Genomic DNA, 24,839 nt, shown 5'->3' with positions numbered 1-24,839 from the left:
TCACAGGAGCATCATAGCAGCTGCGTGTGTGCCAGTTCAGGGTGGATTACGTCTACAGAGCAGCAGGCCTCCATCTGAAGTCAGCTACTGATCAGGAAAGCGTGAAGAAAACACTTCAGTATACTTTCTTACCCTGTTGCTGCTCCGGGGGTAACCATTTGTACTGGTGTTTCATTGGAAGCTGGTGTGGTGTGATCCCCTGTGGAGGGACAGCTGTTGCAAAAGATGACTCACTTACAGGCTGGTTTGTCTCCAGAGACCCTGGAGAAGGCCAAGGTAGAGCTGAAAGAAAACCCTGAGACTTTACACCAGGACATCCAGGAGGTCAGGGACATGATCATCACCAGACCGGACATCGGGTTCCTCAGGACAGACGATGCGTTTATCCTCAGATTCCTCCGAGCCAGGAAATTCAATCACTTCGAGGCGTTCCGGCTGCTGGCACAGTATTTTGAGTACAGACAGCAAAACCTAGACATGTTCAAGAACTTGAAAGCAACTGACCCGGGCATTAAGCAGGCCCTGAAGGATGGTTTCCCTGGCGTGCTCTCCAATCTGGACAGATATGGCAGGAAAATATTGGTCCTGTTCGCTGCCAACTGGGACCAGAGCAGGTAACAAAGAGGGGTTGTTATTAATGAGAAGAAAAAAGGGCTTTTGGAGAGTAGAAATCAGTGTTTTAATCTTTATAAAGTGGAGACTGGTTTATGGAACTGTCTATTCAGCACCACACAGCTGTTGTTTACTAGGAAACTACAAGAACTCTTTAACCAACTAAATAATCTTTATGGAAATATTAAAATAAAAGTATGAAATCCAAAATAATAAAAACACATGTAGCTAAATATCCATATATATCACCCGTACACTGTGTAAATGCTGAGCTCATTTCCTGGCAAGGATTTTAAGATGGGAGGACATTTAGTGAGGTGGCCCACTGATGTTGGACTAATTGGCTCAGGGTCAGCATTCCAGTTCATCCCAAAGGTGCTGTCTGGGCTGTGTCCAGTCACAGCACACTGTCTGCAGCGTGATGATGAAGCGTAATACCTTTTTTTTTAAATGAGGACTGAGAGGTAGCCTATCCCAAATCACAAATCACAGCCTCACACCAGAGGTCTGTGGACAGGGGGGAGGGTGTACAGTACAGTTTGTACTTATTTATAATTTATTTCAGCATAAACACACAATGTCAAATATTCTCAAGTCTGGCTGCATGGTTTTTAGTCTTTTTACCCAAGCTGGGGAAATGGCTCTGGTCACCTGGTCTACAGTTTTGCCCCAGACTTAAATATCCAAACAACTATAAAAAAACAAAACAAAAACTGAGCTGTAATAGCTTAGCAGGCCATTGAAGATGTGACTGTATGTCTCCCTCAGGATGAACTGTTTTCAATTTGATTTCGATTTTGGTGATCAAATCTTTATTTTGTAGATACAACACAGGCAGAATTTTGTGTTCCTTGCAGTTTACTTTGGTTTATCACCAAATAATGTCAGGCAGTAAACTAAAGTTACACTGATCAGTTTTATTTTTGAATGTCTTTGACTGATATAAGATTTATACAGGCTCTGTTGCATTTATTGCTAAGTAACAAAGTTAGCATACTACTAATATGTTCAAACTAAACAGTGAATATATTCAGCATGTTTGCATGACTGTAAAGCAGAACCTTCCCATCCAGTAAAAAGCAGTTTAACAGACACCAAAAAGACTTTTATAGATGTCTGAAAAATACTAAAATTAGTTTTTACAGGCATTTTCTCACTTTGTTGACATGGCTACAAAAAATGTTTACATCTAAATTTGGTTAAAATGGTACATCGTTCTCTGCAATCTCCTCAGCAGATTTAAACTGTTTCTCGGGGCCAGTAATACTTTTTTAAGTTTGCTTATCTGAAGAAATAAAAAAGGCTAGGTGTGATCTGTATGTCTAAATAATGGTCTAAACCAAATTTAACCCAATTTTAGTTTCAGACCTTCGGTATAATCAACAGAGAATTACAGAGTGGGTAACCATGAGTTGATGAAAAGCTGATGTTAGGTTGAATTTAGTTCTTTGCAATGGCCATAAAATATATATTTTTTTCACCTTTCACTTTCCAAATAAGTTTAGTTTCAATGTATAAATACGTTTAAATGGCTGGTTGACCAGATTAAACCCAGAAAACAACACCCACGTCTCGTGTTCTGGGGCCTTGTCTTGTTATCTTATGACGCCTTGAAATGAAGTGTTGGTTTCTTGCACGTGTTTGTCACATCCTGTATTCATCTTATGCCTCATGTGCCCTATACTGTAAATCATCTCAAGACCTTTCAGGGCCTGGCTTATTCACCCACTGTGGCTTATTTCAGGGGAAAATCTTTGTAATTACAACTATCAGATAGTAACAGGTTTAAATAGAACATGGTAAATGGACTGGTTCTTATATCGCGCTTTTCTACTCTACCGGAGCACTCAAAGCACTTTAGGCTTTAGATATGAATGTTTACGCTTTAGATAAAGTGGTGTCAGAGTACTTAATTCAGTAACATAGGGGCTGTTAGATACCCCTCATTACTCTGTGTTTATATCCTTACAATTGTAGTCAATAAAATAACAAATTAATGTAAAATTAAGTGCTGAAATTACATTTCCTCAACATTTTAGGGATGAATCTGCAGACAGCATTTGTGTATTTTTTTGTTATATTTTTTCATTAGTCTGTATTACTGTCACTATTCATTCACAGAGTCTAGAGCTTTACTGTCTCATAAATAACAGCACAGACTGAGCCAGACTGGTTCAAGGCTAGAAACTTGACTCATATTAAAGCTCTAAGTTGTCTGAGCTGTCTGCTCAGGGTGGCTGTAGCTCAGGTGGCAGAGCAGGTCAGCCACTAATCAGAAGGTCGGTGGTTCGATCCCAGGCTGCCTACGGGCTGCATGTCAAATATCCTTGGGCAAGATACTAACCCCATGTTTGCCTACTGGTGGTGGTCAGAGGGCCCGGTGGCGCCTGTGTCCGGCAGCCTCGCCTCTGTCAGTGCGCCCCAGGGCAGCTGTGGCTACAACGTAGCTTACCATCGCCAGTGTGTGAATGTGTGTGTGAATGGGTGAATGACTGAATGTAGTGTAAAGCGCTTTGGGGTCCTATGGACTAGAAAAGCGCTATACAAATGCAGGCCATTTACCATAAGTTGCAGTTTATTTGGCTTCAATATAGAATCGGGCTTGTTTATTGTTTTGGATATAACCAGAATCTGTAGAGACGTCCACCATCTGTTCCATATATCTGATTACACAACAAATAATTTACCGTGTATCTAATAAAAAACAAGGAAATAACAATAACCCGACAGATCTCGCTCGCTTTCGCATGACTTTGATCACATAAACTACACATAGTGTGATAAAACCTTTATGTTTTAGTGTGGTGTCAAGTAGAAAAAGTTTGCAAGTTTTAATTGCATTCATAAGATTAAAATAAAATAAATGATTGATCGCTCCTCTCTGAACATGAATCAGTTTGTGAAATCTGTCTGGGTGTTTCATGTTATGCTTTTGTTTCTGTCCAGTGCAGTTTAGAAAGACTTAAAAGCTATGTTGGATATTCTGGATATATTATTAGTAGTCTCAACTAGTAGACGCCTCAACTTGTGCCCGCAATTATGAAAAGGACATCTGTTTTGCTGCCTGATAAGCTAATTAAAAAGTACATTATCTGTAGACTAAGGCAATAGGTTTCTTGATAAGGAAGCAGAGAAAGATGAAGAGCGAGATAAGATAATGAAGGGCAACAAAAAACAGGAAAAAAAGCACAAGTGTTAAATAGGTACGTGAAGCATCTGAGGTATCAGCTGGATGAAAACCCACAGGGATGGACGAAAGTAGCACCAGGGACCACACAGTCACCAATGACAGCAATTAAAATGTCCCTGAAAACACCCAGCAGATACATTTGAGCTTTTTCACAACCATTTTGTGGCACAAAGGAACTAAAGACCTATAATTAATTCATGACCAAATTAAATTGAGTGAAGGTTATCAATAAATTTTACTGACAAAGTTGTGTCAGGCTGATTCAGAGATACCGTCTACAGCTCTTTCATGAGATTTATGAATGAGGGCAGTTCAGCACTCTTGTCTTTTAACTGATTCAAGTAACATTTTTTATTTAATAAATTCTTTAGTCAATGTTAGCAAATGTCAAAGGCTTTATCAAAGTTTGTCATGAGCGAGTTTGATGTCCGCGGTGTTGACCCGTCTAATCAGAACTCAAACCAGAGATTTTTTTTTATCTTGCAATCAAATGCTGCAATAAATCCTCGAATTTGAGAAAGTGTAGCTGGGAGATGTTTGATATTTTCAACTTTTAACTTTACAAATGTCCTTCATCTCCTTAGCTCGTCAAACCGTCAATATATATACTTTTTTCCATTTCTCTTCATGACTGTAAAATCTGTTCTGCTATTTTGTTAAATTAAAAGCTATCTTACATTCGTCTCAGATACACGTTTGTGGACATACTGAGGGCTATCTTGCTGTCACTGGAATCTATGATAGAAGATCCCGAGCTGCAGGTCAACGGCTTCATCCTCATCATTGACTGGAGTAACTTCACCTTCAAGCAGGCATCCAAACTGACTCCCAGCATGCTGCGACTGGCGATTGAGGGACTACAGGTAAGGAGCTGGGTTGGATCTGACTCTGACTCCAGAGCTGCAGTTTGCATCCCGAAACATGACAATGATTTATTTGATCCTGAACCAGAATTGTTCTTAAATCCTGTACGAAAAGCTTTAGTTTCATTTTGTTTCACACTTTACAATCATATCGAATGTCCTAATATGTTAGTGGCAAATTATTCTTATTTCCTGAATATATTTGACACTAGAGCAAAAAGTTAGCAACTTATACATCGATTAACATAGTAAATAGGATAAATATCCTATATTCTAAGCTTCTACAATTATAGTCTTGTCCCTGACCAACTTTATTTTCCCTCTTCTGTAAAATCGTAAGCTTTACTTTTCTCTAAAGTACTATTTTTGATTTTGCTACAGCACCGGAACAAACCTCCAGCCCTCTTTCCATCATCCTCTCTGCAGTCGAAATGTTCCACTTAGGAACAAGTCAAGCACCATGTTAAAGCTGTGAGCTTCTTTAAATCGCATGAGGAAAAAAATAATGACATTTCCATTTTGATTACGCACTGCTGGGTATTTCTTCTTCTTCTTCTTCTTTTCAAGCCTCATTTGGCAGGTAGATGATGTAAAAAAAAGTGATTTTTACTGGTTGTCAGTTTGCTAATAAGAGGTGGTATTCCAGCTTTTATCGTGTAAACAGAGAAATGAAGTGAGATATGACATTTATATTAGTATAGTTACGATTTTTTTCATGGCATGAAAACGCATTAGTCTTCTTAGCTGTCACAAACACCTTTAACGTTATTACTGAAATAGGTTACGGGAGAAAAGACTCACAGGCAGCATATAGCGCTGTCCTCGTGTCACTAGCCAATCCCGAGAGGAAAGGTCTTGCTTATTGCTGTGTTTGGGTGACAATTACTCGTGTTGTGGTGACATAAATCTGTCTGTAGTCACATTAGGGGATTTGTCTTCTTTATGGGGACAAAGTGCCCATAACATATATCAAAGTTTAAGATAAGGTTAGGACAAAGGGTTGGTAAGTAAGAGTTACTTCTGAATGAACTAAATGAAAGTCAATGTAATGTTCTCTGAAATCTTGGAAAAATTTGTGTGTGTGTGTGTGTGTGTGTACATAGATAAGGGAGGTTGTTATTGCTTTCTCGACATCTCTGTGAATCATCTGCCAATTTGTGTTGAGCCCCATTAGTCAAGTCAAATCTAAGGGGAAGTGTTTCTTGAGGGAAGTGTTGAGTGAGACGCAGCGTGGTCTGAGAAATTACCTGATATGTCTGTGATGGCTACCAAAGTGTCACAACTGCATCGTTTGAGTTTTACACTTAATTTGGATCCTGTGGTTTTTTTCTTGCAAATTCCCTGAGGGTAAAACAAGCACGACAGAAGCTTTCCGTATACCTCTGTGAGAATAGAGTGTTTACCTTCCAAAAATCTAATGTTGCTGCTGATAAACAGGACCTGCATCAAACCCTCTTTTGAATATAAAGAAGGCTGAGAGTAATGACGGTTATCAAATTACCTTACCTTTGTAGTTGGTACTGTGTAAAAGGCCTCCATAGCAACAGCTGTTGTTGTTTGGTCCATAGGAGACTTGTTGGTCGTGTTACCTGTGATTTTAGGGGTTTGAGCATGATGACAATATATGTTTCACTTCAGAGAGAAATAAAATGTAGAAATCATCCAGTGCTGTAATGACTGGTGACTTTTCGCAGCTACATTTTGAATGATTGAACCGGTGCTTCTGATATTCTGGAAACCAAGCCGAAAACAGAAGATTTTCTTTCAAATAATGACAGGAAACATTGATCAGTAACATGAAATTCTCACTGTATAATTTACACTCAGCGGACAGTTTGTTAAGTTCACCTTCCCAGATCTGCTTCAATTCTTCATGGCATAGATTCAAAAAAGTGTTGAGCCACATAAACGCTGGCTGCACATCCACAATGTGAATCTCCCATTTCACCACACCCTAAATGTGCTCTGTTGGATTGAGATCTAGTGACAGTGAGTTTGAGTACAGCAAACTCATTGTCAGGCACAACCAGTTTGAGATGATCTGACCTTTATGACATGTTGTGTTATCCTGCTGAAAGCAGCTGTCATAAGATGGGTACAGTGTGGTCAGAAGGGATGGAAACAGTCAGCAAAAATACTGAGGTAGGCTGTGACATTTAAACAATGCTCAGGTGGTGCAAAGGGCCCAAAATGTGCCAAGATCCAACATCAGAACTGGGCAGGATGGGTCCATGCTTTCATGTTGTTTAGACCACAGTCTGACTACCATCCAAATGTCAGCAGAAATCAAAACTTCTCAGACCTGACAATGTTTTTCCAAGCTTCTCTCATCCAGTGTTGGTGACCCAGTGTTGCAGCTTGAGTTTCCTGTTCATAACTGATACGTGTGATGGTGTGGACTTTACTGCTGTAGCTCATCTTCTTAGAGGTTTGATGTGTTGTATGTTAAAAGATGCTCTTCTGGTTGTGATGAGTGGTTATTTGAGTTACTGTTGCCCTCTTATCAGCTTATAACAGTCTGAACAGTCTGAACTGTTTACATGCCTAAAAGCATTTTGTAACTGTTGTGTGTATTTACGTGTATATTAGGGTGGTTAGGGTTGCAGTGGTCTGGTAATGTTAATATCATGGCTTTGTACCAAATTATACAGAATTGTACACTTTTTTGTATCATTATACACATTATAATGATAGAATTAATTAATTAATTATCATTTACCCTTTGCTTTTTCTTATGAATTATGTGTTGGAGATAGTCTCAGGGTTCACTGGTCAGTTGTTTGGTCAACATACTTCCATCTGGCCAAATTCTCATTGGTCTAAATATAGGTGACTAGTCTTATTGTCACTAGTTGGCAAAATCCTGCTATTTTGCAAACTAATCAGCAATTCTTCTTAGAAGAGACTGAACTATGCTCCCTAAAGTCACATTTCTACTAATCCCCACAAAGACAAAGACGTTAGCAAAGTGCATTTCTTCTTTAGCCGGATACTTTGATGCTCCTTTCCACCTCCTCCACTTTCTGTAAACATTAGTTTTCTGCTGTCAGCACACAGTTGATGTGGTATGTTGGTGAGGGAAAAATCCTCCCTTTTTTCAAGGGGAGGAAATAACTGTAGACTCAAGCCAGTGCATCACTGTGATGAGTCCATACATAACACATTTCTGACGGCTCTCCAGACACAGATTAGAGCCTGAATTATTGATGGGAGCTATTAGCTGAGCCCTGAGTCATTCCTAACTGTGCGACTGCTTGGCCGAATGGATGTTCATCGCTTGGTGCAGAAAACAACGAAAATAGGTGCGATAAGGTGGTTTAATTGGTTTTACTTTGAGAAATAAAATGCAAAAAGAAAAACTAGACACTGAAATCGAAATGGCTGTGGTGATCAATTCAGTCTTATTTTTCTCAGGATATGAAAAGAAGAATATAATTTCTGATGGCCTATGGCCTTTACTTTCCTATTGTCAGCATTTTTTTTAAATTACCGCAAATGCCATAAAGTACCAATGTATCCTGCGAACAGTTATTGTGTTTGTGCATGTGTCCCGTGCCTCATATGCTTTATTTCTTTGTCCCACTGAGCTACATTAAAGCCTAAACAATATTAAAAAATCCATCATTGTGCCACCTTAATTAATATGTTCCTGAATAACACGAGTACACTCTTACACTTGTTTGTTTTGACTCAGTCACACAAACAAACGCTGTCCTGGTGTGTTGAATATTAATTGGAGCCACAAATATGTATTAGTTCACAGCTAAAAATACATAGGACCCTACACACGTAGTTTTCTCTGTTTTTGTAAATTTTGCTAAATGATAATAAGGAGAATACACATACCACTACTTAAAACCTGAACTACATACTTTTCTTGTTTAAAAGTCAGAAGACTCCAGTATACTCGGAGCAGAGGGCCTTTTAAATGAACCCAAATTCAAAAGCTAATAAAGGATCGTGCTGCAAGTTAGGTGCATATAAATTGCATTTGTGGCACAATTTTCCCCAAATAATAATTTTTAATCCAAATAAACACCTAGGAAATGCATTAAATATTACATTTCAGCCTCTGTACAGCAGAATTAAGCCTGAATCATTCCCACACACTCAGAGAGAGATCTGAATACTGTTAAACAGTCAGTGAGTCACTTCAGTCTGAGCAGGTTTGGTTGTGAATCTTTAAACCATTAAGTGCACTGAAAGCAGCTGACTCACACTAATGTACGGAGCTTTTTTGGGTGTGAGAATTTGAAGTAGTTTCAGGCTGATTTATGGTAAATGGCCTGTATTTGTATAGCGCTTTTCTAGTCCCTAAGGACCCCAAAGCGCTTTACACAACCTGTCATCCACCCATTCACACACACATTCACACACTGGTGATGGCAAGCTACATTGTAGCCACAGCCACCCTGGGGCGCACTGACAGAGGCGAGGCTGCCGGACACTGGCGCCACCGGGCCCTCTGACCACCACCAGTAGGCAACGGGTGAAGTGTCTTGCCCAAGGACACAACGACCGAGACTGTCCAAGCCGGGGCTCGAACCGGCAACCTTCCGATTACAAGGCGAACTCCCAACTCTTGAGCCACGATCGCCCCAAATTTACACCAAATGCATCCCTGAGTTAAACTTTTCTGCACGTCAGCAACTTCATACGCTGCTGTCCATGTTTCTCTTTGTTTCTAAAGACTTTTCAGTTCGTTCTGCAGGATTTTCTGACGTCGATATGAACTGACACCAACGAGACATGTAAAAGCAGCTACAAGCATGCAGTATCATTAGTGTTTTAGAGGAACTGTTATCAATCTCAAAACCAAAAGGGGTGAACGTTTGTTTATTTTAGGTTTTGGTTAATCTCTTGTTTTTCTTGCATGGTTTTCAGTAGTGCTGTGACCACAATTCACTGCATGTTCCACACTTCCTTCCTATCAGCTGAAAAACAGGCTGAATATGTAACTACGGCAAATCAATTCCACTTACCTTGAAATTAATTCAAATTGAGCTTGACAGTTGAGTTTGCCTTTCGGTGGATAAATAATCTTAACCATCCCAAAATAAGCTAGTTTGACATTCTTGAATTGGTGCTCAAACTGCTTCGTCTGTGCTTTAAAGTTTGTCATGGCAACCCTGATAGTGTTAGTTTTAAGGAAATAGCATGTAGGCCACATGCAGTGGGATCCAAATTTGTAGCTCAGTATTGTGAACAGATCACAGAAGAAGCAAGTCTGGATCCCTGCTGGGGCCCCCTCGAGGGCTCTGTGTTCATTTTTATATCTGCAAATACACGACTGATTGTGTTTTTCTGAGGATTATCTTTTGGGCTTTTATTTATTTTTTTATTATTTTTCTCTGTAAGTGCAAATCCAAGACGCACACAGGAAATATGGGGGGACAGCGATAGTGATGGGGTCATTTATTCTGTCTTACTCCATGACCCATTATCACTGACTGTTAAAGAGAATAAACAACATACTCTCTGCTTTGTTGTGATTGTGTGGAGGATCATGCTAGCCATTAAGGGTTTATCAGCATGACTGCACAAATATGATCAGCAAATTCAACGTTTCTGCCAGTTCTTTACAAACCACGTTCCAGGCTTAAGTTGACCCCCTGCTGGGTCTTTGACTGGAGATTTATATTTTCTTAGCCTAAAGCTATAACCGTTAAGTTAGCTAATTAATCCCGCTCCTGTTTTTTTTTTTTTTCAACATTAACAACAAAAAAAACCTAAACCAATGTGTATACTGTCTTTAGCTATTATGTGTCCACTTCTGTCCAATGATTAAGACAGCCTATCTCGTTCATTGATGAATGCTAACAACATTATAAGCCTTTATGGTATTCTATGAATGGCTGTAAGAAATGAAGTATACCCAATTTCAGTTACATGTAGATCCACTTTGAGCAGGAATAATTTGAAGTAACTGTGCTCTGTATGACTGTTCATAAACAATGATGCTCATAAACATCATTGTTTATGAGCATTTGTTTACACAGCTTTCATCTGGGCGTTTAATTTGGGTTGAGGTCTAGATTTTGACTGAACCTTTGCAACACCTTCATTCTCAGTTTGGGCCAAGCTGCCTGACAGATGACCTCATATTTCACTCTAGAATACTTTAGGATACAGAGGAGGTCATAGTTGGCTGTGCTGTGCTTGGCAGCTGGTACGAGGTGTTTGCGTTGATATGTTGTGTTCGGTTTTTGCCAAATGTGGCACAGCATCGCTAAACAACTTCACTTTGGTTTATAGGCTCACCGTGTTGACATAAGACACGATGCTGCTGCAGTATGTTTAAACCCAAGAAAGTGGCATTGCATCAGTGTACTCATGTGGTACTCTGATGCAGCACATCCTTTTCATCTGCTCCTGTCTTTCCCTTCTAAAACGTTTGGTCAGCTGACCTGTCAGACATTAGTTTATGTAACACGTAATACCTCTTTTCCACCCACAGTTGGTCCCAACTTTTGGCCTTTTTTTGGTGATGTTGTGTTTAGACCAGCTTTTTGGTACCTTCAGGTGGAAATGAATGGGATTCATTCTAGATTTGGCAGTGGCATGATCTTAAATCAATGAACGGCCCTTTAAGAGCCATCAGTTAGAAACTCTAACATGATGAAAATATGAGTAAGGCAGTGGCTCATTTTGAAGGCGCACCAAACTAGCTCCTGGTCGAGAATCAAACCAGAGTGTTAAACACCAGTTTAGGTATGTTATAGAAAAAAGCCTGGATCCTAAAACAGTGTGTCTCAGGCAGTTCAGCAGCAGTTAGACAGTGAGTATCTCCTTTTATACAAACTTTGCAAAATGTTTTATGTGCACAAAAAGCGTGACACAATAAAGGAAACAAAAACAGCAGAAAGTTGATATAATGGACACTTTTAAAGAAGCATGGCCGTAAGTCTCTGAGATTTCTTGTCATTGTGGTTTGCAGATTTTGAAGTCTAAAGGTTTGGAATACATGTGTGAAATATCTTCTTCAGTGATTGTAGATCTTATGTTGTGTGTCTTCTACCATCTTTTTTCTTACACACCTAGAAAAACAATCCTTCCAGTTGTGTTTTTTTTTAATGTTTTTATTTTTTTGCCCTGCTTACCGATTTATGTCAGAACACAGTCAACGGGGCAAGAGTTCTGAGTTAGTATCTGATGCAACAGCGTTTGTGTCCTTAAGCTGAACTTCTCTGCAGTCTTTGTTTAATGTGCTGCTTCATTGTTTGCTGCAGACAGATGGTGCTCTTTGGGATTTGTGTTCCTATGCCTATAAGAACATACAACACAGTTCATGACTGATTTACTCGACTGTGTGAAGCACTACCTTCCACTTACATTTCTTTGTGTGTAAATTAGATTACATTCAAGTGTCATAAGAAACACAGGAGGTAATAAAGTGTGCGCAAAATGGGATTCAAACCCATCCTGACATAATCCTCCAGGATTACAGTGTTACAGAGGGATTAGAGCTGTGTGGTACTGTGTGGTTCTTTAAGGGTGTTCTTCTCAAAAGTATGATTTAAAGTAATATATGAACAGGTTTTACATGAAAAAACAGTTCAAGAAAAGTCATACAAATGACTTTAGAGATTTTTAAGGCAGGTTAAAAAACAGAGGAACATTGAAAAATCTTAAAACAAGAAAAGCATTAAACATTTAGTTGTGGACACACTACCACTAAAGTAAGAAATTATATTTTCTTAGCTCTTCATCTTGTTGACAGATTTTATTGTCTACACTGACATTATTTCTGTGTCATGAGTGTAACATGTTGTATCATACAGTGGACTGCAGCAGCTTCTCATGCTGTCTTGTTCCTGAGGTTTAGATTTGTGAATCACCTCGTTAACGTGATCTGTCACAGTCTGACGCCATCTGACCTCAGATCAACTACCTGCCACTCACTGTAATGAATGAGCTGTCCTGAATCTGATGGGTAACCGACTGTGCAGTCGCTGACAGTCAGTGGACTCAATCTTGCAGCTTCATGTGTTTAAGCTGCATTCAAGGATGCAGCGTTTAACTTTAATGTCCTAAAAATCATGTGAAAAGCAGTGATATTCTGTCTGTGTGCGGAACTTGGCTCAGATTTACAGATCAGCTGGAAGGACTGCGTTATTTAGATTTTGTCCATCGCACAGTTTATGTTTTGTTTTTTATGGGGGGGGGGGTGTTAGGAAATCCAATGGTTGCTCTCATTTTGTGTTTTTAGCAGAAAGCGTAATGAGATTCTGCTTCCATTAAATAATTAAAGCCAAATGGAGTAGCAGCTTTCTCTCCACAAACAAAGTGCATCACAGCAAAGCCGCGCGCCAACATCCTGCTATTCTTAAATCTATATATTCTATATATTTCTGTAATGCTTTTATATGTGTGCCATCAGTTCTGTCTACATTACTATGTCACTATATATGATCCAATTTCTGAAAATCGATTGAGTACACCAAAGAGCTGTGTTACTATATGATAGAATTTCTAGCCATTTTTCAGTTTACAAACTGCTTCACACGACCTCCCTCCAAGCTGAAAGCTGAACGCTGACACTGGTTTGGATGTAGCCTTGTAAAATAAATATTATTAAGGTTTGTGAGTATAAATGGATAGATTTACAGTACAAGGTCAGGTGCCAGGTGTCCATTCGTGCATTTCTCCTAAATATATTAGTTAGATTTTAGTAAAACTTCCATACAACGATCACCAAATGAGTCTTCACCCAAACTGCGCATGAGGTTAAACTCAGTGTCATATCGATCAGTTTGTGGGTAATTTTTCTTTTTCACAGAAACTGACTATTGTTCAGATTCTAGTGAAACCAGATGAATTTGTCCTGAATATGAATGTTTGGGATCTCATCTCTTCTCCATGGATTTTAATTTTCATTAGTTTGAGATCCAACCAATGACAAGAAAGATCAAACATTTCTTAAAACTTTCTTAACTTTCTACACGAGCTGCTTCATGCATTACAATAGCCTGTGTCACCGATGTTCCGGTTTCTTCTTTTGGATCGTGTAACATATTCAATGAGAAAAGAGACATTATGCCAAATATCTCAGCCAATCAAAAATACATTAAATTCTGCTTATTGGTTGGGCATCATAAACGCTACCTGTATTTTTATCCACTGGGGTTAGGTTGTTTGCCAGACCCAATAATCTATTTTGTATCACTTCTTGCTGTTCTTCTGTCCTATTCAGGTTTTTATTTATGGATCTCAGGATGTGCAAGCTCACCCATAATCAATAAGCTCCTGACTGACTCAGCCTTTTTCTCTGTAAAAATTAAATAATATACAATGGATATGAGTTTCCAAATGTGCAGTATTATATCAGTCAGGATGTCTAAAATATATCATCTTGAAAATCTGCAATACCATCACATTTTTTTTCAGGGATGAATGAGCTGCCAATTCATTCCTGGTCCTTATTTTTTATTTATTTATTTTTTTTCTGAATGCAAAATCAGTGCAACACTACATACGAGTTTCAATATTTCTTACTGTAAGGTAATCATTTCACATCTTAATGCCTTTAATAATTAATTAGGTAAGTGAATGAAAATTGATAGATGGATAATTTTCTTTCTCTTTATCTTAAGTAACCATTGCTTACATACAAAAATAAAATGGATAAATAAAATGAATTGGAAAAAAATAAAAATACTATATATACATTAAATTATTTGATTTTTATCCATATATTTCAATGTTTTTCTAGTCAAAACTTTTAACAAAACAAAAGCCAAATCCAAAGGCCAGTCAGATGCTATTGGCAACAGAAGGTAGCACTTTCTCTAATAACACTGTTAAATAACCAACATTAAATGATCATATTTTCCTATTAAGTCTTAATTTGCCAGATCAGATCGGTACTTATACATTTTGAGAATGAGGAACATAAAATAGTGGATTGTGTATTTGCTGATTCTATCCTAACACTAATATGTAATGGTAATAGATTATTTACATGATACTTTGTAGAGACACTCATAGTCCCCAGAGGATTAATCACAGCTTTTCATTTCACTGTTTGTAAGATTGCAAAAGCTGTAAATATTTTATATTTGATTCGCATCATTAAACCATCAGTAGTTCTGCTGCCCGTCTCCACCTCCTCAAACCCTTTTACTTTTGTTTTCTTTGCCCTCCCCCCTAAATCTTCAGCAACATCATCATCCTCCCCCTTATCTTTGTCCCTTTTCACTCAATTCAGCCACTCCAACATTGTGCAGCGGGGACAATAGTGGCAGAGCAGTTTTAATGTTGTCACAGCAGACAGAGCATTCAAGCCACACTGAGGTAATCGCTCGTTTTGTTTAAAAATGACCTCAGCCATTACACTAAATCACAACAGTTCGTCATTAATCAGTGTTTTCTATAGAAACAAAATGAAGTCCGAACAATTCATTGCTCTCCGCTTTAAAATGCCTCACCCTCCTCTCAACCTCAAAGAAGCATCGTCATCATCATCATCCTCTTTGTCAGCAGCCAGTTGAATGCTACAGTGTTTCACCTTACCCCCCTCTTCCTCCGTTCTTCCTCCGCCCTCCGCGGCTCCCTCCCTGCTACATCCCACCCTTGCTGCGTTGCCACGGCAACATGTCGGACTGCCTCGCTATCTGCTCTGCCCTCTCCTCCAGATGGGCTCCCTTTTGTTGTGCGTCTGAGTGTTCGTGTGTGTGCTGAGACAGAAACACATTTCTCCATCTTCGTTTTCTTTCTTCCGCGGATGCTCACAGGCACTTGAGTGTCAGTGAGTGCGCCACAAAATGCTGTAAACGAATTATGTGCTATATGAAGACACCATGTTTAATGTATTATTAAATGTTCCAGAATACACTAAATATTCACTAGCTACACATGCATACTGTTTCAAAAACAGCATAAAGACGTACTCCCTTTGTTTTATCTATTTGAGCTGAATCTCGTGGGTGTTCATGCTGATATTTTTCTTTTTTCAATGAAACGTTTTAACAGACATTAAAGGAATTTGTTATTTTCCAAACAATCCCATCAGGATTAACTTCCAAAACAATCATGATCACTTCTACTCCAGCCTAAGGTGTATTTCGTGAGACCATGTTGGTGTCCATATGTCCATTTGAGCCTATTTTGGCTAAACAGAGAGAACAACTGCTGGAATTCAGACAAAGTTGAGGCTACAGAGGCGCACTTGTGGGAGTCCTCCAAAAGACAGACCACTCAGTTGTGATAAAGGCATAGGCTGGTTTAAAAGCGGGCTTGAACAGGAAAAGAGGTGTAACTGGGCTTCAACTCAGAGAGGAAGAAGTGTTAAAAAGGCATTTAGAAAAAAAAAGAAAGAATGAGAAAACAGGCCGTGCCTTCATTGGACTTCTTTTTCTGTTTCACTCCTTTGTCTGTTATGATGTCTGTCTTGTTAATGGCAAGGACTATACAAAAACAAACAAAAGCAGCCCACATTACCATCTGTTCTGCATATTTTCAACATTTTCCCACAAGAAACATCAGACAGCTACAACATGTGAATGTGGGAATGTGGGATTTCAGTAGTGCCGAGTCTTTTCAGGGTACTTCGGATCAAGACCTGACAATGTTATGGCTCAGTCACACTAGAGAAAAGATAGGGCAGCAACCTTCTTGGCAGTTGGAAAAATTGGTGGTTGTCTTGGGATTGCACTATTTTTTTTTTTTTTTTTTAATTTGCCTATCTACAGTAAGTAGCTGGTGTTTGCACAGGTCACTAGAAAGGTGTACAATGACTTTATGTGTAAATGGCTTGAACCAAAATTCAGAGTTTTCTGTGTCATGAATGTGGCTCTCTTTATTTCCTGGCTAAATCACTATGGTAATTTATGCTGAACACATCACCTGGTTGGTAGCCGGTTATCTTCAGTTTGAAATTGAGGGCAAATGACACATTTTCACAGATTTTTTCATTTACAGCATGTAAATTACATGATGTGTTTTATATGTGCAACTTGTTAAGCCGTACCTTACTAACATTACAAATGAAGCCCAGATGTCACAGCAGCCTATTGTCACTGGAGTTGTTACGTTTATTTATTCATTTGCAGTAAATGTATAAATGTTGTCAACCTTGATTCTGCTGCTAAATCTCTTTTACGCTGCTGGAATTGTAGCTACTGGAACACACACCAAGAATTCCTGTTCATTCAATAAAATTGATTTCACTTTGCTCTGCCAACAAACTAACGATATTTTCATATATCTTTTATTAGACTATGGGACAGTAAAAATTTACTGTTTGAGCAGTTTAAAGTTTCAGAGCTCTAATGTCGCGCCTTCATCTTTGAAATAACCAGCAGCACTGAGAGCACACTCTGCATTAAAATAATTAACTTGAATAAAAATCAAGATTAATCCCAAGATTAATGACATCTGAATGTGTCTCTGATTGGATGACACACTCAGAGGGTCTCATTTTCTGTGTAAGAAAAGTCATGTGACCTGGGAAATTCCCACTTTTTATGTCAGCACACAGAGCCTGAGGAGGCAACCCAGTTCAAAAGAAAGTGGACATTGTAATGCCCATTATCTCCCACTGGAGTTTTAACGAAAGCCTAACTGTGTTGAACTTCCTTCATAATATACCTCTCTGATGGGAGATCGTGATGTGACTTGGACTGACCTCAAATAAATCTCAGACAGATTGATGTGTAATGTCGACAGACTGCCAGCAATCAATGTTGCAATCAGTCCAGGAAGTTGGTGATATCTGCAACAGGGGACAAAACTCAACTCGTTGCAAATGCATCGTATTCTTGTTATATTCATACATAAGCATCATTTTGCAGTTAAATTCTCCTCCTACAGAAACTATGTCTCTATTTGTGGAGGAATTTCAATTTTTGTTTCAAGTTACAAGATTGTGGCTGAATTCTAAATTAAAATAGTTTAATAATAGTTCACAGTAACGTCAGCCAATCATGACTTTGACTGGTTACAGATACGATCCCCATCTCCAAAGCAACCATTTCAAAGGCAACACGACCTCAAGTGCATTTTACACAGTCACATATACACATATGACTCTGTGTCCAAACACTAACTTTCCTAGTTTGACTGTTGCATCAGAGACAAACACATCAGTCACCTCTGTGGGCTAAACACACGGTGACACTAGGCAGCAAACACTCCCTTTGAACGACAAAGAAACCTTTGACCGAACCAGAATCAGTAAATCTGGCTTGACTGGTTCTGGTAAATGGAGAACAGACTTAGTAAAATATGAGCAAACAAAAACGTTTTCAGTAAATTATTTCAGCTTGTAAAAGTATGTGTATATCTTTAACCATGTTTATTTTTTGACAAAATATGCAATAGTGACACACTTTTATCCCCCAAGCCTGCATATCTGCAGATATTTAGACCACATTAACATATACAGTAGAGTATCGTTCCAGTAAGCAAGGTCTCTGTGGATATAGCGCATTAGCATTGTTATGTAACATATAGAGCTCTGCAGAATAACTGGGTATCCTGAAAATTGTGCCAACACTGGCTGCAGAAAATTCCCGAGATTAATGTTGACCTACTGTATATTTTGTGAAGCGGCTTAAAATGTATGAAAACACTTTGTTTCTTCATTAGAAGTAATCGTCTGTAAAATATCACTTTATTATGATTGGGAAGAAGTCTATCTCAGGACATTAATTCCACTCTACTGATTTATAATCCTCCTGCTTTTCTCCATCGCCATGAAGTGTAATAAAAAGGTTACGAGACAGCCTGTAATTTATCTTTTTTTATCTAAAGCAGTGTAATCGGGACATCCAGTTTAAATTCATTTTCCATTTATAAGGTGGAAAAACTGGTTAACTTTGAATGGAATCAAAGAATTTTTTGTCTTGCATTATATTAGGAATCAGATACTTGATAGGCAGTTTGCCAACAATCACCATGCCTTGTAAATGTCACTATCCTGTCGTTTCAGTCTGCAAGAAGGAAATTGAGACAGTTTTTAGCGAACAAAGAAGCTTCTGACCAGGTTTTTCTTTGTAAGTAACGCTGTATTGATTGAGATTGTCCTTTCTGCCCGTTATCTCTGAAATGCAGATGGATGAAGACAGCAGCTATCTGACCAAATGCTCTCCCACTTCAATAAAATAAGCTACACTGAGTTTGGCTGCTATAAGCTTTTGATAATTTGAAGAAAATCTGCCAATAGCTGGTATTCTCTGCCAATATTCTAGATCACATTCAGTCTTTGAAATTGAATGTGCAGCAGCATTGGTCCCTTTGTTCATACACTTGAAAAGAATGATTTAAGTGCCTATTTGACTGTGAAATCTCCAAAGCACTGAATGCTTCGCATGTCAGCGTCGAACATGTGACTAGTTAAAGTAATAGTTGGATACATTTCAGAAGCATGTTAGTCTGCACAGCCAAGATGTTATAGTATTTAGCTGCCCTGTGTTAACTGGTAAATTTCAAATCTTTTGAAGTCACACATACACTTTAGAATTAGATTTTTTTTTCTATGGAACCTCTATACAGTATATTTAATTTTTATGTATGAAAGACAGACATTGAAATGATAGAAAAGTCACAACGCCTCTTCGTCTTTTAGCAAAACCGACTTAATCTCATGTCACACCAAAATGGCAGTTAAGGAGTCGAAAACAACATTAAGAGCTTCTGGGGCGAAACATAGAAAACCAGAACTTGTTTCATCTTCGCACATGAAGAAATGTTAATTTGATTTTCAGTACAGAAGCATAATATTTGTTTTACAGGCTCCAGGCAAGAAAGGCAATGTGGTTTCTTTTAGCCACATATTCGTGATATATTATTTGGATCAGGATGATGACAGGTCGAATTTGCCATTTATACTTTTGTGTTTGTTTTCATGCAAGTCACAGAATATTAACATTAAGACCACATGTTTCTAAAATAACTAACTTAAACTAATGATAGCACTAATACCAAGGCTAAATTTCTTAGAAGTTTGATTTTCTTTAACTGCTAATTTACATTCGTATTTGTATTCCTGGCCTGTTCTCAGGCAGTTTTGCATGATTCACAGTTACAATAATCTAATCTAATACCAGGCTTTGGTACAGCCAAGGCAGCTAGTTTTGGACAGACGAGGAACCGAGGGTCAGATCAAATCTGGAGATCTGGATTACAGTTTGTTATCTGAAATGACTCACATTGAAAACTGGAGCCATTGTGGCTATTGTGGGTGTGTGGGTCATGCTGACTTTGTAGCTCCATGCCTGCTGTGTTCAGAGAACTGAAGAATGGCAGAATGGAAAATTGGCACATCCTGGAAACAAGCACGGCCTATTGCCTTCAGACACAGAAATCAGTCACTTTGCTCAGGGAATTTGATATTGGGCAACCATTACCCTTTTTTTTTTTATTTCTATACATATGATTCAAGATACTGTTTAATGTCAACTGAAACTCAAAGAAAACATGTACAGTATCGGCATTCACAAAAACAAATACAACAACAAGAATGCAGTTTTTCTTCCAGTTTCACTTCTGGTAAGCTTCTGACTATGGATTTGAACTGTGTTTTATTGATTTTTTTAATGTTTTTATATAAATGCAAATGCAGACAGCAGCTTTGGGTTGCACCCCTAATATCCAGGGACTCAATGAAGATTAGCAGTTTGCATGATGCAGTGGTGAACCAGGAAGGATAGGCAAAATCAGCCCTCTGCTGCTACATCTCACTCTCCTCTGCCCTTCGTCTGTTTGGCAGGAAGACGAGATCTGTTGAGCTTCAGCCCACAATTTGGACACTCAGGTCAACTCCACCGAACACACACACAAACAGCGAGTGAGAGAGAGAGACCAGGGGCAGAAACCTGGCAGTGCTAAGAAGTCCTCTAGCAGATTTTTAAAAAAGAGCTTACCATTTGCTTGTTCCTTTGTGAACTCCAGCCAATTCAGAAACAAACCTCCTTTATTATCACATAACATAGACTAAAGCACCACTGTGAAGGATGGATTTGAATGTTCAGGGTCATTAACCTGTCAATTTAGCAAAGACCTGATATGACAGAGAAAATTCACAGGAGGCGGAATTAAAATATATAGAGAGATTTAAATACATTTCTGATCTCTCTGTTGGGGAAAAATTTAATTTCTCTCTCAGAGCTCCTGAGTGGAGTTGGCAGTATATCCTGCTGAGAGTTTAATTGGTGTAACCTTTCCTCTCAGTCTCAATTTTGTGCAGGAAATAAGCTATAAGGTTACTTTAGATACCTGGGACACTTTGTCAGTGTTCATTGCCTCATTATATTTTTCAAGCCTCTGGTCTTTTTACATAAACTGAAGAATCTTTATAATTAGGAATGATTTATATATATGTAAATGCTATATTTTGGCATAAATTGCTGCTCTTCTCGAAGATGTGCATTAACAGCCTTTTACTTGCAATTTGCTCTGTGTGCATTGATTTGATTCATTGTATTTAAGTGCACACCAAGGTTATACTGATGAACACTGAATCCTCATGCTGAGGGAGGCTTCAAATAAAACACGGGTGCGTGTTGCACCTGCGCAGGCTGAGAGGAAAAAGATATGAACTTCAAACGATGATTTCTTACTCTACATGTGAGCCAGTTTAGCTGCAGGTGGAAATTTTACCATGAATCTCATCCCACTTCCTCACATGCTTTACATTTATAATGCTGTAGGTGAAATCCAGGATTTGCAAGTAATGGACTACATGTAGTTAGTATTATGTAATCCGATTATAAAAGCTAAGTAGGTATAATCAACTTAGATAAAAGATTTGTAATTATTTTATAAGTGGAATGTTAAGGATACTTTGCTTGTGATGGAGTGCTTATAATGAAAAAGTCATCTGACATATACATATGGCTATTTATAGTTCTATGTATTTGTGTAAATCACTTGATTTGAACTGTAAGCTATGTTTTATTTGCAGAAAAGAAAAAAATAGTATTTTAGTATAAGGTGCAGTGCATACATCTGGTGGTAGTATTACATGTTGTTTGCATGTTATCTATTGGATCATGCTTCTAATCTCCGTGACATTTTTACTAAGTAACTGAAAATCTGACCCAACAATTATGACATAAAGTCTGTGATAGAAGCATACCCAGAAATGTAAGGAAATTAATAAGATTGGTTATTGAGAATCTGTTCTCAGCAGGAATTGCATTTTTCTCAGCAATCTCTTAAAAGCGCTCAGCCTACTGCACCTTAAAGCTTCACAAGACTTCAGCAACACAGCACAATGCAATTTCTCTGCAAAGTTATTTAATATACAATAGACAACAGCGTTTGTATTTCTGCTAGTGCTTTTTTTCAGTGTGTCAATGTTAGATTTTCCAGGCCAATTGGTAAGCAAATAACACCTGGACCATTGAACTGTTGCATGAAAATGAAATGAAAATGAAAAATGCAATGAAAAAACTAACTTTTTTATTGCAATCATACTGTGTTATGCCAGAGAGTATTTTCTATCATACGTTTTAACCATGATAGCATGAATGTGCTAAAAATCAAAGTAGCTAAGAAGGCTTAAAAAAAGGAGCACATCATGCATGACAAAAACAATCATAGGGGATGCTTGAACTAAATGCTGGCTGTTTTAAGTGCTGTTTATCCATCAGGACTGTTCTGGTGAGTTTCTCAAATTTGGCAATATCTGTCCTCTTTGAAAACTTATACCAAAGAAATGTAGATGGATAGCACTACAAACTGGTGAAAAAAACTCATATATCTAACATTATGGGCAATATCTGTTTTTAAGGTAGATATCAAAACTAGAGAGGGGTTTAATATAAACAATATGATCCCAGAAAGGAACAAATAGAATAAACAATTTGAGCATCATTACAGAGCAAATGGGTCTCATTGTTTAAAAGGTTTTGGAAAAAAGACAGTTGAAAATGTACTGAGTGGATATAGAGCAACAGCAGGAGGAGGATGACTCTGGAGTCCTTGATTGGATAAAAGGCTCCAGGGAAATAAAAGATGGAAGTGGAGCCCAAGATTGAACCAATGCTGCGTTTATTCTTTAGAAAAGTGGAGTACAAAGGTTATTTTATTGGAGGAGCTGGTTTGTTTTTCAGCATGGGTAAAAAAAATTCAGCCTTCAGGGATCAGCGAAGTGGCACTGCTGTACACTCCTGTCCCAGAACGGTGACAGGAAACAGAGCATTTTCTGTCACTTACAGGAAGATCCACCCTTCGTTTCCCCCTCCTTTTTTTAGGTTCAGCATTAACTTCACTCAGATGACTTTGATAAAGAACAGACCAAAAGCAAACAATGTTGTAACTCCAGGCTACACTTTAAACCCTGAGAAAGACAAGAAAAAAAACCACTCAAATGGATGTTGTCTTTTTTCTCTCAGAAACTCACTTTTACTGGAGGACACGTTTACTCATCCCAGTTCAGATGGGAAGTGACAGAAGCAGAGCAGAGAATAGAGAGTGCTCATCAACCCGATCTGTTGTAGAAAGACTGAAAAAGCATGACGGAGCGAGACAGAGCGAAACTATGACCACAACTCAGAATCACAGAGTGCTGGACGACACACGTCAGATTTGGTTACGTCTGCTGCTTGCTCGTGGAGTGCTGATAGACTCGAACTCACCGGCAAAACTCTTGGATATTACAGATGTGTTGCTGGAAATACTGGGACGCAAGTACGCCGAGAGGAATATATTCTAAGAAAGGATTGTTTGCAATGACATTATGTAGAAGTCAACAACAACACCCTTAATGACTACAAAGATTAGGAAACAAAATGTATTTATAGCGGCATGAGTTTTCGGTGTTTTTATTATAAATGAAAAGATAAATGTCAAGAGATAAACCATGGTATTTTATGAGGACGTTATGGGTTATAGAGAAGTTTGTGAGGCTGCTAAAGGACATGTTATCAACTGGTGCAGGGGATAGCATGACAGTAGTGAGTTGTGCTGTAGGAGTAACAGATGCGTTCAAAGTTTGGGTGGGATTACTTCAGGGATCACCTCTGAGCCCCTTCTTCTTTACAGTTGTGATGGACAGGCTGACAGATGAGGCCAGGCAGGAGTCTCTGTGGACTGTGATGTTCACAGATGACATTGTGATCTGCTGTTAGAATAGGAAGAGGTGGAAGAGAGCCTGGAGAGGTGGAGGTATCCTCTGTAGATAATGTGAATGACAAGTCAGTAGAAACAAGACAGAATACGTGTGTGTGAATGTGAGAGAGACGTGTAAAAGTGAATGTGCAAGGAGTAGAATAATGAAGGTGGGTGAGTTTAAATACCTAGGGTCAACCCTACAAAACACAAGACAGGTAAGTAGAGAGTGGAGGCAGGGAGGAGAGTGTGTCAGCAGTGATTTGTGACTGAAGGATAGCAGCAAGTGTGAAAGTATGGGCTTACAAGATGGTAGTGCGACCTGCCATGATGTATTGTTTGGAGACAGTTGCACTGACAAAGAGGCATGACAACCAGAAGGCACAGGATTAGGAATGAGTATATCAGAGGGACAGCTCACATTGAGCAGCAGAGACACAGAGAGAGACAGAGCTGAATGAATAGTGGATATACTGGACAAGGGGTGTTCACGATGGAGCTGCCCGGCAGCAAGAAAAGATTCATGGATGTAGTGAAGTAGGGCGTGCAGAGGGCCGGTGTGACAAAAGCAGATGCTTGGATGAGGGTGGGATTGAGACAGATGATCTGCTGTAGCAATACTTAAAGGGAGCAGCCAAAACAAGAAGATAAAATAGTGTTGTGAACAGTACATACATGAGACATATTTACGGTATTTGTATAGCACCAGTTTAGTTTTTTCACCTCAAGGTGATATGGATTATAAGATTAAAACTACAAAATTAGAAACTGAACCTCACAAATCCATTGATCACGTACAAGCAGCACTTGGTGATTTTTTACAGAGATCTTCAATGAACAGTTAGGGTTTAAGAGGGAAAATAAAACAGAAAAACATAGAAAAACCACAGGCAACAAGCAAAACACAAATGACAAAGACCTCAGGCTTCACAATTGTTTAATCCTTTGCTTCTCCGTCTTTTGGCACTTCTCCTTCAGGATTAACTGGAAGGCCTGAGGTGGACTATATTCATCCCTCATAAGTCAAAACTATCACCTCTGCCTATGAATAATGGACTAATATTACCGTATCCAGCCTTGGAGTCCAATTTTATCAGGTCAAAGTAAACTTCATTGTCATC

General features: G+C 38.7%; 1 protein-coding gene across 1 annotated transcript in view; it reads left to right on the top strand.

Moving 5' to 3' along the window:
* The first annotated feature begins 225 nt into the window (after window positions 1–225).
* Window positions 226–24,839, top strand: part of clvs2 (clavesin 2) — a 37,498-nt gene continuing 12,884 nt past the window's right edge. Inside the window, exons 1-2 of the mRNA XM_085372182.1 lie at window positions 226–614; window positions 4,491–4,665. Coding sequence (XP_085228308.1) covers window positions 226–614; window positions 4,491–4,665 — 564 coding nt within the window. The remainder of the gene's footprint in view (window positions 615–4,490; window positions 4,666–24,839) is intronic.

This window comes from Diplotaxodon limnothrissa, linkage group LG15 (genome assembly GCF_057381915.1).
Source record: "Diplotaxodon limnothrissa isolate DT_005_m linkage group LG15, D_limnothrissa_male_GT1.1, whole genome shotgun sequence".
NCBI classification, from domain to species: domain Eukaryota; kingdom Metazoa; phylum Chordata; class Actinopteri; order Cichliformes; family Cichlidae; genus Diplotaxodon; species Diplotaxodon limnothrissa.
The sequence above is the reverse complement of the archived record's forward strand: the minus strand, read 5'-3'. Positions and strand labels throughout refer to the sequence as shown.